This window comes from Epinephelus moara, chromosome 16, assembly GCF_006386435.1.
Source record: "Epinephelus moara isolate mb chromosome 16, YSFRI_EMoa_1.0, whole genome shotgun sequence".
In the NCBI taxonomy this organism is placed as follows: Eukaryota; Metazoa; Chordata; class Actinopteri; order Perciformes; family Serranidae; genus Epinephelus; species Epinephelus moara.
Genome location: NC_065521.1, coordinates 39,036,930 through 39,050,743, shown reverse-complemented (window position 1 = coordinate 39,050,743; position 13,814 = coordinate 39,036,930). Strand labels below are relative to the sequence as shown.

Below are 13,814 nucleotides of genomic sequence, written 5' to 3'. Positions count from 1 at the left end.
TGTGCCCCACGGACCACTGGACAGCCGGAGTCTTTATGTATCGCAGTGATGAAGTGAGCGGAAATATCCTACAACAGGCCTTTAACTGCTGGAGGAGAGGAGGAGAGGAGCCGGTACTCACCTTCTTTAGGCGTCCACTCTTAGTGCCCACAAAGGCCACACAGTAGCCATTGTAGACGTAGGAGGTGACGGAGGTCATGCGGTCCCGAGTCTCGGTGTAGAGAGTGTGACCAGTCACCAGCTGGGAGCCACCAAGCGGCTGGTTGATGTCCAGACCACAGAAAGAGTCGTCAATGGGCACCGGCTACAGACACAGAGGAGAAGAAAAGTATGAATGAAGTGAAGTGGAACACAGAAAAGCATTGCAAGATACAAATGTGTCACATTAAACACAGAAACCCTCGACATGAAATGTGCCATATGAGTGGGAAGGACAAAAATACCTCTGAGGAGAGACAGACTAAGAGAATAAGACATTAGGTGAGTGGAGAGGCCGAGACGCAGAGCATTATAAAAGAAGACAGCTCGGTACGGAGGAAAGATGAAGGTGACGGAGTGAGACAGAAGGAGAGAGCGATGGTCAAAGTTGTGGAAACAATGGCGGTGTCAGGGAGTGTCTGAGACGGAAACGAGGGGGTGAGCAAGGTGATCCTGAGCGAGAGTGAGACAGAGAGAGGTCAGAGCGAGGTGGAGGTGTGCGGGTAAGTTTGCCAGCCAGACAAACGCTTGCCTTTCTGTTCCACTTGGCAGACATGTTTCAGCTCCGCCTGACTGAGCTCCACCTTGCTCTCACCGTGGCTCATTACCCTGGCCTATCATCACACCTCTGCAGGAAGACACACGCTGCATGATAACTACATGCGCCGGCAAACAAAGCGCGTGATACCCGTGCAACGCTGAGATATGCATCTAAGCAAAGAGGCTGCAATGAACCGTATTTACCCATTCATTAGCAAATAATCACCATCATAAAGTCTCATTAAGTTTGGGCTGTATATTTACAAGAATCGCTTCGAGTGAAGACTCAACTCCGTCCTGCGGTCAGTCTCGAATACGGTATGAGGAGGTGGTGAATGAGGAGCAAGGCTGCGGTCTTTCTGGTGGTGAATCAGGTCAGCTGAGACAGCCTGAGTGGCAGTGGCCTCAAAGTGCCATGTGGAGTAAAGTGAGATGGCCAGGCAGGCTGAGGGCCCAGCTCTCCTCCCATGTATACATCCTATAGCCTCCTGCTCACAAACACTATCTTATTCTATCCCCCTCTCTTCAACCCCGACTCATTAATTCTCTATCTGCCACTATATCCATCTTTGTCTCCTCTCTGTCTTCGTCCCTGTCAGCGCGGTATAAGCAGACTATGTTGAGTGACATTTCCCACTCTGGGAGGCAGCTCAGCCTCTCACTACACACTGTGGCTGTAAAAATATTATACGCAGATTTTCATGAGCGGAGCCAAAGCAATAATGCTGACAGGGAACAATCGCCTCCGCTCTCGCAGTCACGCCCCCCACTTTATGGCATTTCCTTGTATTTCTTTTGCCCAAAATAGCACAGAGCGCTGAGGGGTACTCCACTGCAGTATTTAAATTGGAGGAAAGAAAAAAATCATATAAGCTTACCTCATTCTTTTCTCTTACGGTTATAAAATCAAATGTACTGTATATAATTGTTTTAAACATATGCTGATTAGACACGGACACACAGAATGAATCAGATGGGGAAGCTAGCAGCTATCTTGAGAAACAGCCAGGAGTTCCAGACTTTGGCTTATCAATTACTGCTGCCTCGAATGCATGCAGCTACTCCACATATGGTCTGTTGGGATCCAGACCATTTGGTTCTGATTATATCTAGATTGTTTAGATGATGTACGCTTAGCAGACTTGGCCGCCAAGCCAGATCCCCCCGGATTCCATGTGGTGGAGTTTTCTCGTACACCTTCTTGCAGATTTTTTTTTTTCCCCACTTTTTCCTCTTCCTTATCACAAATCTCACAAGCAGTGAGGAAATGTAGATTTGCCACGTCTCTGACTGTTTCATGCAGATTGCGCTGGTTATCTTTAGCGGAGCTGTGGTGAGACAAAAATAGACTGTAACCCGGTGTGATTAATCCTTATCGAATAACTCGCAATACAGTATAATATTTAATCTATGCTGAGAAAACAGTTTGGGCTGCTTCAACAGTTGACTGGATAATCTTGTTAAACAATGGCACAAAGTGTTCCAGTTTAAATGAAGGATGAATTACATGTGACGGGATATCTGCTCTCAGAGTCTCCCTCCCAAGGTATATCAGTGTTATCAATACCAGCTCCCCTTTGCTCTCACCAGTGGTTAATTAGTCGGTGGGTCGTGAGCAAAAGCAGGACAGGATAATGGTGTTAGTCGGAGAGAGACGCACACACACACAGACACACACATACAGCCTGATACAGAAAGAATCCCATCATGGCTCCCCTCCTTGGGAGTGACTACAGAGATGGTGTGAATCTCCAGATGGCAGAAGGCTGGACGGCTGGGTGATAAATCTTTGATTGGCTGCTGTGTCTGAATCCCCTGGCTCAGCCTCAGCTCCATTCCCAGCCTCAGCCTTGGCCTGCATGTAAGCGTACACACAGTGAAAATGTCTGCAAGACGGGGAATGAGAGCTGGGGGTATAATTAAGGTTCTCCGCTTTGAGCTCGGTGGCTACCTGCTGTTACAAACGGACCAGAGGAAAGTCACCGGGAAGGCATGTATAATTTACTTCGAAACCAAGCCAGGGATGGTGAACAGTTAACAAAAAAAACAGATCTCTCTGGTTGGTCTAACCTTGATTCACCTCATATTTTGATAGATCTGAGACACTGGCGCTCTAAAAATACCACACAGCGAGAATCGGGAACATATTTATTTAAGAAACACAAGATGTGGAACATATGTGCACTTTAAAGCAGCCACACTGCGCATGAGTTGGGGGGATTTACAGCAGGGAGACAATGTTAGCATGGTTGACATATCCGGGTTGTTAAATGTAATTTGTATAGGCTTTAAGAGTTCCTCATCCATTGACATCTATCTGCATAATCCATATTATACTATGGATTTATCGGCTGCTCATTGAGCATGAGGACATGGTCTTAAGGACTCTATTTTACATCTTCTTATCTCTGTGGCTACACACACAAAGCTTGTGTGTCCCCAGTGTACAGTGTGAAAGGAGAGCAGAACGGTATTGGCAGCTCATGCCTAAAGAATGGAATGGGAGGTGCAGCTTTGCAGGTGACGGCTGCCACCCTTCAGAGCACACTGAGATGATTGGGGACTCTTCTGGGAAACTGGAAAAAGGTTCTAATTTGAGCTCGCGCAGATAGAAAGCCTCCCAACGTCAGCATTGTCATCGCTATATGCCACCGTGTCTCCTTCTGACGCCTACTCTCCTTCCTCCAGCCTCTTCTGCCGCCTTCTCAGCAGAGCTAATGAAACCCAACAGCGCCTGTTTGAGATAATGTCTCCCTCCTCCTGACAATCACCTCTGGCATTGTGCTAATGGGGAATGTACTGATTGTAATAAGAGTGGTCAATTGAGTGACCCGAGGGGATTAGCAACAAAGGAAGCTGGTCAGTGGCTCTCATCATGGAGTGGGTAGGGATATCATTAAACCTTAGAAATATATTAAGACCTACACCACAGCTCCATCCCACACTCACACAGACACACACTCACATGTATGCTCTCCATCACAAGCCTTTCCTATGTACATGTATTAAAGGAACAGTGTGTAAGATTTAAGGGGGTTTAGTGGCATCTAGCAGTGAGGACTGCAGATTGTAACCAGCTGAAACTTCTCCCGTGTTCACTGTTCAAGTTCTTACCAGGAGCTAAATTATCCACATAGGTCTCTTCCTTCAAAATAAAGGGATTGGGAGATTAAAGCCGGTAAAACATCTGAATATTGCAGTTTTACGTTACAAATCAGTGTTCCTTCTACACTGTTCGGCATGTCGGAGAAGAGCTGTAGCTTAGCACCTGCTAATGCGTGCTCACCTTATTCATCATCCAGACATTCAATTCGGTTTCAACCAGGAGCCGAATTATTCGCAGTGGTCGTCTTTGCTCAAAAACAAACACTAGTTGATAAAAACTGGCAAAAATACTGAGTAAAGTTGTTTTACGTTACAAATGAGTGTTTTTCTGATGTCGTCTGGCACATCGGAGACGGGCTGCTAGCCAAGCACCTGCTAATGTGTGCTCAGTTTTTTTTTCTCTGATCATTTAAGATCCAGAGTTCCATGAGGTTTTTACCAGGAGTCTAAATATCCGCAGAGGTCTCTTCCTCTCCAAACAAATGGATCAGGTGACTTAACCCATAAAAAAACTGAATAAAGCTGTTTCACGCAAAAAAATAGTGCTTTTACAACACTGCTCATTGCGGAGGGGCTGCTAACTACAGTGGCCGATGACCCTATCTAGAGCCAGTGTTTGCTTTGTCCTCTTTGGGCTACATAATATGGCGACGGCATGGTCTGTGGACAAGGACTTGCTCCCTGTGTAAATATAAATGGCTCATTCTAAGGTAAAGAAAACACAACAATTCTTATTTTCAGGTGATTGTCCACTAAAGAAACACACTTCTTATAATATATTCCATTTCTGCCAAGATATCCCTCTAAACCCTACACACTGGACCTTAAATACAGCACACACACATACCCACACTGTAAGAGACTAGTTACACTTACTTACTTACACTTAGCTAGTCATTAAGTCTGAATATTCTTAAATTCTTATTAGCAATTACAGAATGAAAGCACAGAGGACTGTAGCCTCCTGGGAATGAGGGAAAATCAAGAAACTTAATTCGACTTGACAACATGCAGCAGATACATGGCCTTGTATTACAGGATAATTGGGGATTTCAGAAGAAATAGACTGGTGTGTGATCTATGCCAGCATCTAAAGCAGAGCAACTTGAGCGACGCCCCCCCTCCGACTACTTTTTCTCGCTCCAGGACAGGAGGGGGGGGGGGCGGGGGAGTGTGTTTATTTGTATTGTGCTCGAGGAGAGTATTATCACTTTGATGGTTGTCAGGAAAAATAAATTGTCTCTCATTAACGAATATCTCTCATTGAAAGACTTGAAAGTGGATGTTGTGTGATATCAGAGCTGCAGAACAATTTGATGTACAGTGATTACATGTGGTGTGAGAACCGTTTGATAACAGAGTGTGTGCTATGCCAGGCAGTCAAAAGCACTTCCTAATGACAGCTGTGTTTATTTTCATTACAGCACACGCCCTAAAACTTTGAACGCTGAGGTTTCGAGGCTCATTGAGAAGCTTTGGTCATTCCCTTAATGTTTAAGATTTTATTTAACGGGAGGAATCAAGATGTAGACACTGTTTGGTAAATGTGGAATTCTGACTGTCAAACGAGGCAGTGCTGATTAAATATGAATCAAGATTCTGTTGCTGCATTGCCTATTTCTCACCTCAAATGTTTTCAGAAACATATTTTAGTGTACTGTTAAGTGGGATTTATAGCTCTGCATCAAATCAACGCCATAACCTACGCCACAGCCTGACGTGCACCTCCCCAGAAATGTAATTACATGTCATGGTGACACAGACCTCCTGTCTATGTTTGTAAGCTGAAACCATTTCCCTCAGTGGAAACGAAGCTTTTGTTTATTTTAATTTCACACATAAGAAACAGCAAATCATGAAGACAATAAAGCCTCCACAAAATAACATTTTAAGTCTTGTGTGTGATCTATCCTGGCTTCATATGAGCAGAGGAAATCTCAGCTGGTCTAATTTATACAATGTAAAATGCCATAGGCTTGTGCTAATAACGTTAGCATTTTGTATTTGTGGGGAAAATGTGTCCAGCAAAAGACAAGTGCTTTGTCTGTGAATCCTGCGAGTTATAATGAAGCCAATTTGTGCCACGTGCTTCAAGTATAAATCACGCTTTAGTATGTGAAATGGGAGACTTTACTGAGGCCGTTTAGCAGTACTTTGTTTTGGCTTGACTGTTTCCAGCATGGCGGATGGGTCACAAAGTTTCTCATTTTAAAACTATGTTCCTGAAACATCTGTGGCGAGAAATAAGCAATGCAGTGAAACTTGATTTATATTTGAGCGCTGGCTAGGTCGACAGTTTGACCACAGTTCACGGGCAGTGATTGACATGACTGACAGCAGCCTTAGAGACTCCTCAGCTCTGATTGGTTGTCTTTGTTCATGAGTGGTGGGCACCTGCAATTGCCATTAAAAGCTCTTTTGACATATCATACATTTAATGTACTAATGTAAAGATGTGGTGACAGTTTCAGCCAATATGGCAAGCTATTTTTATAAAGGCTACAAAGTACAGTTTTAAAATGTACAGTACATTAATGATTCTCTTGCCTTTTCATGTGGCTTATGACTAATCCTCTACTGCACATCAATGAGATCCTGCTTCAACCTAAACTTTCTACATTTCACAATAAAAGCAGCTTTGGACCATTTACATTTTCTCCACAGTGTCACCGCATGGAAAAGGCTTGTTTCAGTTGTAATCACAATAAGTGCATGCTCTGTGTATCATCAGCATCTTATCACTGTAACTCACCGCTTTGGTGCACTGCACATCCTTCCCAAGCAGCCAGTTGAGCTCCAGGTTCCCTTCCCCCTGGTAGCAGGACTGCAGACGGTCCTTGATCCGCGCATTGATGTCTCGGATGGTGAAGACGCAGAGCGCCGAGTCATCCGGTGGGCGATGGAACTGCTTCTGGCCCTTAGAGAAGATGGTGAAGAGCACGTCATCCTGGGCGCTGATGTTGAGCGAGGCGGCAAGAACGCGACCTGGTTTGCCGAGGTAGGCGGCCTGCAGCAGGCGGTACTCAATGCCGTTCTTCACACAGCCAACGGGCAGAGAGACATAGGAGTGGAACTTGCGATCGTCTTTGCAGAGGCGGACGATGCGAGAGGTGTAGAAGAGGTCGCTGGTGGATCCGCTTGATGACATGCTGTTCTCCGGCGTCTCGGGCTGCACAGTCAGGAAGTAAACAAAGCTGCCGCTGGCAAAGCCGTAAACATAGTAGATGTCAAAGTGGGAGACCAGGGCCAGTGTGTCTGATGGGATCTTGATGAGAGAGGACACAAAGTCAGTGTGCAATTCGTAGTCGAGCATCGCAGAGGATTCTGGGTCACGGGGCAGCTTTCGACTGGAGATGGTGGGAAAATAGTCCTGTTTTCCATCTACTGCTGTGCCAATAAATAGGGTGCCATCCTGTCCCTGTGACGGCACAATAACCCCATACATGGTCCCTGTCTGGTTGACGCTAGAGAGGTAGTGCTCTTTCTTGTGGGAGGGCTCCACTAAGATAAAAAGGTCATCCAATCTGAGCAGTTTACAGACACCCTGGTACAGGCTGCCACAGGCCAGCAAGCGATTTTGGGAATAATCAATCAGGAGAAGCTTGTTGACATTGTTAGTAGAGACGAGGGGCTCAGAGCAGGGCTGGACTATCAGAGGGGGGTAGCAGGCCTTGTTGTCGTCCTCTGGGCCTGTATCATGGGAAACAAGGAGAGTCAGGTTGCCTGACAGCTTGTACACACGGTTTACTGCTCCAATATACAACGCTCCTGTGGTCTGGTGAACCGTCAGGTGGTTAAAGACCCAGTCCCGACGTTCAGGGTGGAAACTAGTGAATGTCTGCCCACTGCACAAAGCAGGGATCGCTAAGAGCCAGAAGCCTAGCAGAGAAGCTACAGCTCCTACTTTGGGGTCAGGTGATAAAGTCCTGCGCGTAGCCCGCCGGCCCTCCATGTTTAACGGGCCTGCGAGGAAACTGCAGAGGAAGCGGAGAGAACGGATGAGGGGAAGAAGGAAGGAGACCTTCGCCTTTTTGTTGTTGAAGGCTAACTTGCAGGTCAAATCTCCACAAGGGTCTTCACATGTTTCTGGAAAGGAAAACAAGACAGACAGAGAGAAGCTGTTAGATATCACAGTATGACTAACACATCCTGCAAAGGAAGCACATCTGACCAAATGGAAAACGCTCTTCATTAGAAAAGCTTTCACTGCTTGAAAAGGTCAAAGTTCATCCTGAGTAGGCGATGAGCTGTGGAGAAGGGGAGTGGAGGTTTAAAGAGACAATGAACGGAAGACATAATGGTACAAAGGAATTGCTGGACGGGGCAGGAGAATGCAGGAAAGAGAGGCAGGTTACAGCAACGGAAATTAGACTGACCTGACTCATACTACCGCCGCCGCTGTTACACAGTGAGCAAGCGGTTTCTAAGAACAGAGCACTGGACTCACATTTCACATAAAGCCTTGGACACTTGGCTGTGAGTCATCACACTTAAAGTCAATTGAAAATGTACTTTAACTTATTTAAGCCTAGGTCTTAAAACTTTAAGTCCCTCTCCAGACACATTTTAAGGTAAGGTGTAAAAATACTTATACTACTAATATTTTGTTCGGCATAATCTTCCCACATAATAGTTAAAAAAAACTCTTTCTCTTTTTCCCTCATGAGAAATTTGCTTGTGTTAACTTTTACTTTCCACTTTCTCCAACGCTGCTCATGCTAAGTTGACAGCTTAAAGAGCAGTGTGCATCAAGATGGCTAGCATTAGCGTTAAAGGAAATATCAGAGAACGTGTTTTAGTCTTAGTCAGACCCAGACTCAGATGACGAGTCTGTTGTGCACCTGTATCAGAATGCTAAGTGTAGTTAGCCTCTTCTATTTGTTGTTTGTTAGCTTGAAGGCTAACTTGTGGGCTGACACAGCGTTAAATGTTGTAAGACAAACAATAATATCTGCTATGATAGAGTTTATGGTAGGTAGTGGAAGAAAGCTCCAGGGTTCAGTTTACATCCAAATCTGCACACTCTACTATGTTTGCTGTCAAAATTTTGACTATACTAATGCTAACTCTGCTGTCTATAGTAATAAGTCTGCTCTGTGCTGAAGGTTTCAGTTTTCTTTGTCAGTGTTGTGTCGAAGTCTGTTCCCTTGTGATATGTGTTTCACTTATCAATCAGCAATTGGCTTTCGTGTTAGTGACGTACTTAATCTAGCTTGCCCAGTGAACACTTGAATCTCAGATTTTAAGGAAGTGCACAGACATCACCTCCTTTGGTATGGGATTGTGAAAACACCTCTCTAGTGGCTAACTTTGCACATACAAGTCAAGATAGAGAGCTGCAGATATGAGTCCTAAAACCCAGAAGCGAATTAGCATTTTAGCACTCCTGGTCCCCTTGTGTCGAAGTCAGTGGGTTTTTTTAAATGGGTTTTTGGTTAGATGCCTGAAATTAGGTCTGTGGTTAACACAAGCTTAAGAGATGTTTTGTTCTACGCAAAATACGCTAAACAGGTGGTTGCTAATAAGTGGCTAAATGAGACTACAGAACCTCCTCACACCAAATGCGTCTTTACAACCTCGTTTTGGTAGAGATGGTTGTTCATGCAGCCGTGTTGTTGGTTGCTCATAGCTTAACATTTAATTTTTACTTCCGCATTTGCAATTCAAAAATCCTAAAGAGTGTACGCTAAGTATCATAAACCTTTCTTTACACAGAGCTTATTTTCTGCAATAATCCAAAGGAAAAGTCCCATTTGCTTTCTGACAAGGGAACCAGAGCGACACTAACTTTTGCACTGGCTAACAAAAACATCATCACTACAGCACTCTGTAGTCAAGGTCATTTATAATGAGGGACATAAACATTTTTGAGAGGACTTTGAAAAGTCATCTTTCTCCCATTAAACAAAGTTAAAATGATCTCAAGCTCCAAAACATTATAATAACAATATTTGTGACCGTAACCATTTTGCTGAAACACCACAATAGATGCCATACCAGAAACATAACCACACAGCTACACTGCCTGGGCTCTTTCCCTTTAAAACACCAGTCCCCTCATTTAATTCCTACATTCACCCCCTCCCTCACATTTTCACTCTGACTACAACCCATCAACCAACACTCCCATCATTTGTCCCCTTTCCATATCTATCTGTAAAAACATACATCAAGCAAAGTCTGCAATTTATGCAACCACACTCAGCCTGGGCTGCAGAGATCTCTCTCCGTGCGCCATAAACCAAGAGACTGAGCTCAGTGCTGTCTGTCCCCAGGAGTTAATTATCTCGTCCATTGGAAAGGAAGGCCTGGATCTTATTACTGGAACAAAGTGAGAACAAATTGGGAGCCACTTCCACACACCCCTCCCCTTGCTCTCTGCTCTTTAAGGGGTTTTACAGGATCTGAACCTATTAATTATGACTCTTCTAAACATTGCTGTTGGTTTTTTTTATCCTTTTATTCTATTCATCTCCTGCTGACATGATCAGATCGTGAAGGGATTAATCACTGGCGGCACAACAATCATCTTTAAATGAATCAGCTACCGTATTAGATCTGTACACAGCTTCCTCATAAAAACACCAGCCAGCAGTATATACAGTGTGTGTGTGTGTATGTGCGTGTGTGTTTGTGTGCCTCATTCCCTCAGTATTATCAGTGTACTCTATCAGAACCAAGCAGTGTGAGGGGCTAACAAGTGGAGACAATGGCAGTGCATCCCAAAATCAAGTATGATTAGGCGTAGCGATCCAACAAGGGTAATTACTGTGGCGCTGGAGGAGGTAAGCTGGGGAGCGACATGGGGACGCCAGGGGCTCGAACGTGTCAGAGACGGCCCTACATCGTTTGTCACGCTCCAGATTTGCATTTCCAGCAGTGAGGGCACGGAGAATCAAGGGTGAAAGATGTGGCTGGAATAATCAGCGACTGCGCCTTGAATTAACAAGCACTCGCAAGTGAAGATAGGAAAGGGAGTGCTATATGCAGAGATCCCGCAAATCCAGGCTGCTATGCGTTGAAGGCAGGTTTGATTTGCAGAGCCGATTTAGGATTCCCTCTGAACCATGTCTGCCCTTTCATAGACCTCGTTCCAGATTTGGTAATGGCCATCTTGGGGCCCCTCCCCTCCCCCTGTGATCAACGGGTACGCTACTCAGCTCAGACTTAAATATAGACCCTTAGGGAGTGTATTGATCCATGTGTCCATAAACACAGGTCCTAAGGCCCAGTCAAGCTGTTCTTGGCGTGTGCGCAGGCGGAGGTGTGGGAGGTGCTCTGTCCCAGAAGCACTTTATTAGCACGGTCATAAAAGTGCCATTGCCTCTAGAAAAGCAGTGAAGGCCAGACCCCCACCCTCACTTTCAGCTGCCTTCGCGCTGCCATGCTCCTTTGTTTGAGTTTGTACATGCTAGATGTGCAAAGTGGATCCCTTTGGTGGTATAATCAGCCTCCTGCTGAGCCAGCTTTTTGCTCAAGCCCCGCAGCCTTTTGCCCTTTAGAGCTCTTGCTACACCCCCGCCCCTTAATCGTATATGTGTATACAACATTTACTCCCATCCATCTTTTTTTTCTCTCTTTTTATTTCTCTCCTCCTCCACAGTCGTGGGGAGAAATATATGCATCACTCCCTCATGTTGTGGCAACAGCTGCAGAGGCAGAGAAAGAGAGTGTCTGAATGGTGTAAATAAAAAGCTCCACAAAGGTTATCCATTCATATTGCTTTTTCGGTAACAGAGGGAATGAAGTCTTTGTTTAAGTTGATTGCATGACCACTGCTTTGTTGCACTTGACAGAGACTTCTCTGTACTATGCAGCTGAGGACTTGAAAAGATTAAGAACAACACCGCATCACCCCTTGTGCTCTGTAGTTCAAAGCTGTGTCTTTTTGTTGTTTATGTGGAGTCGGAATCACTGAGAAGGAAATTAACATATAAATGCAACCAGGAATGATTCATACTTAAACACAGTTACCTATTGACCTAGAAAAAGAAGAGGGCATGACTGTGTCGGCAGTGAATACAATTACGGGTAGAGTAGAACGAAGGCAGCATTTTTTAGCTTTTAATTGCAAGTTTAAGTCAGCAGCTTTGAACATGCTGCTGCTGCTATGTGAGAACAAGTGATGTAGCCAAAATCATCATGACCAAGACCAGAGTGTATCGAGACCAAGACAAGGGTTGAGACCAAGCCAATACCCAGACCGAGGCAGGGTGAGACTGAGTGAAGACCTAGACCAGACCCATGTGAGTCCCACACTATGTGACACACCTATGATAAAATATAGAACATGCAAACTATAGGCACTCCTCAAACTGATCTGAAAGATCCACATTGCCATAAAAACCCCTGAGGAGTCTTTTATACAATAGGTATACCATGAAAAATGTCTTGATAAAATACAAATAGACATAAAATGCCTTTTCCTCTTTGTCTGAGACAAGGACAAAGCTGAGTAAAAATGCAATCAAGTCAGAGACGAAACCAAGAACTTCAGAAAGTGGTCTTGAAACTGAGAGTAAGCTTGAATACTACAACGTTGGCGAGAACCACATTTGCCATTGTTGCTGTGGCTCTAACAACAACCAACTATTATTCCATCAATCATGTATTTGTATCATGGAATTATACAAGGTACGACTCCAGTGAAATGTGATCCCAACAGCCCCTTCAACACTGTAATTTAGGGTGCTTTCAGACTGTTAGCTTGCTGTGGTCTGAATCAGGTCCTAATTTTGTTTCAAAGTTACATAATTGTCTAGAGTTGGTTCGTGTTCTCACGGCAGCATTTAAAAGCGGACCAGATCAATTGCCTTGTGTGAGAAAGCTGCTCTTGATCGGTCAGAATTTCCATGTGGGAAAAATCCAGGAAGTAAAGCAAACGTTGAAGAAGAGTACACTTGCAAGATAAATGTGACACTTTCTAATGTCACAATGGAGGGACAACTACGCAGGTTGATTTTAGCACTGCTCATCGTGGACTATATTGCTGTCATTGTTCATTTTAGTCAAACCATACAGTTTGAAAACGAGGCGCGGCTCCAACTAGAAAACAATGTTTTGATGCATTGGATGTGCTGAACGTGCATATTAAGGCAGTACAGGAGGAGGTGCACATTAATAATCCTCCAGGACTGTAACATGCTCATGTTTAACCCAAACAATGTGTCATGTGACTGCAGTTGGTTCAGATCCAGGTCGGAACACCTTCTCACCACAAACGAACCGCACCAGAGTTCGTTTGTAACCAGACTGAGACCACCTCTTCAAGAAGGTCTTGGTCCGGTTGTTCTGGTGCACAGCAGAGTGTGTTCAAACCTGCCCAAACAAACCGCACTTAGGGGGCAAACAAACTTCAGTTTGATTGAACCAAACCAAACAGGGCAGGTGTGAAAGCATCTTTAGTCTTTTTTGCCTCTTCTGACACCGTTGACTGCTGCTTTATAATTGTCCATGTTTCTTGAAGGTTCTGGTATCCATGGTTTCTGGTTGTGGAATGATTTAACTCACATCCCTAACTCAACAAGATGGCCATACGGTCATCCTCCCTGCGCCGCTCTACAGTCGCCTTTGAACGGCATATAGCAGTAATTTACTGTAGGAAAGGGACAACACCTCTCATTCCCACTGTCACACCAGTCCTTATTCACCATAAAGCTCATTCTTCTTCCCCTTCTCTTGCCAGAGTCCTTTGCTCAGTCAGATCAGCATATAGAAACAGAGTCACCTGGTTAAATGTCGCTGTCCAGGATTCAACCAAGTTTCAGTAAATCAAAGGATATTACAGTTCCTGATATCCCATTGGAAACTGATGCAGCATGGAGGTCGTCCAGTTTATTTTTCAATGCCTATACAATGACTGGCAGGATAGTAGTTCCTCTGTGCCCATCTTCTCCATCTTTCATCGATGTTTACTAATGTTTACATTTGAAAACCTCTGCCTGGCTAGCTAGCAGGGTGTCAGGAGAGGA

General features: G+C 44.7%; 1 protein-coding gene across 1 annotated transcript in view; it reads right to left on the bottom strand.

Annotated features, from left to right (window-relative positions):
* The window catches only part of plxna2 (plexin A2), a 272,248-nt gene that overhangs the window by 228,223 nt on the left and 30,211 nt on the right, over nucleotides 1-13,814 (bottom strand). The window contains exons 2-3 of the mRNA XM_050064354.1: nucleotides 6,596-7,929; nucleotides 122-304 (exon numbers count right to left, since the gene is read on the bottom strand). Of these exons, the coding sequence (XP_049920311.1) occupies nucleotides 122-304; nucleotides 6,596-7,795 (1,383 nt within the window). The 5' untranslated portion in view covers nucleotides 7,796-7,929. The remainder of the gene's footprint in view (nucleotides 1-121; nucleotides 305-6,595; nucleotides 7,930-13,814) is intronic.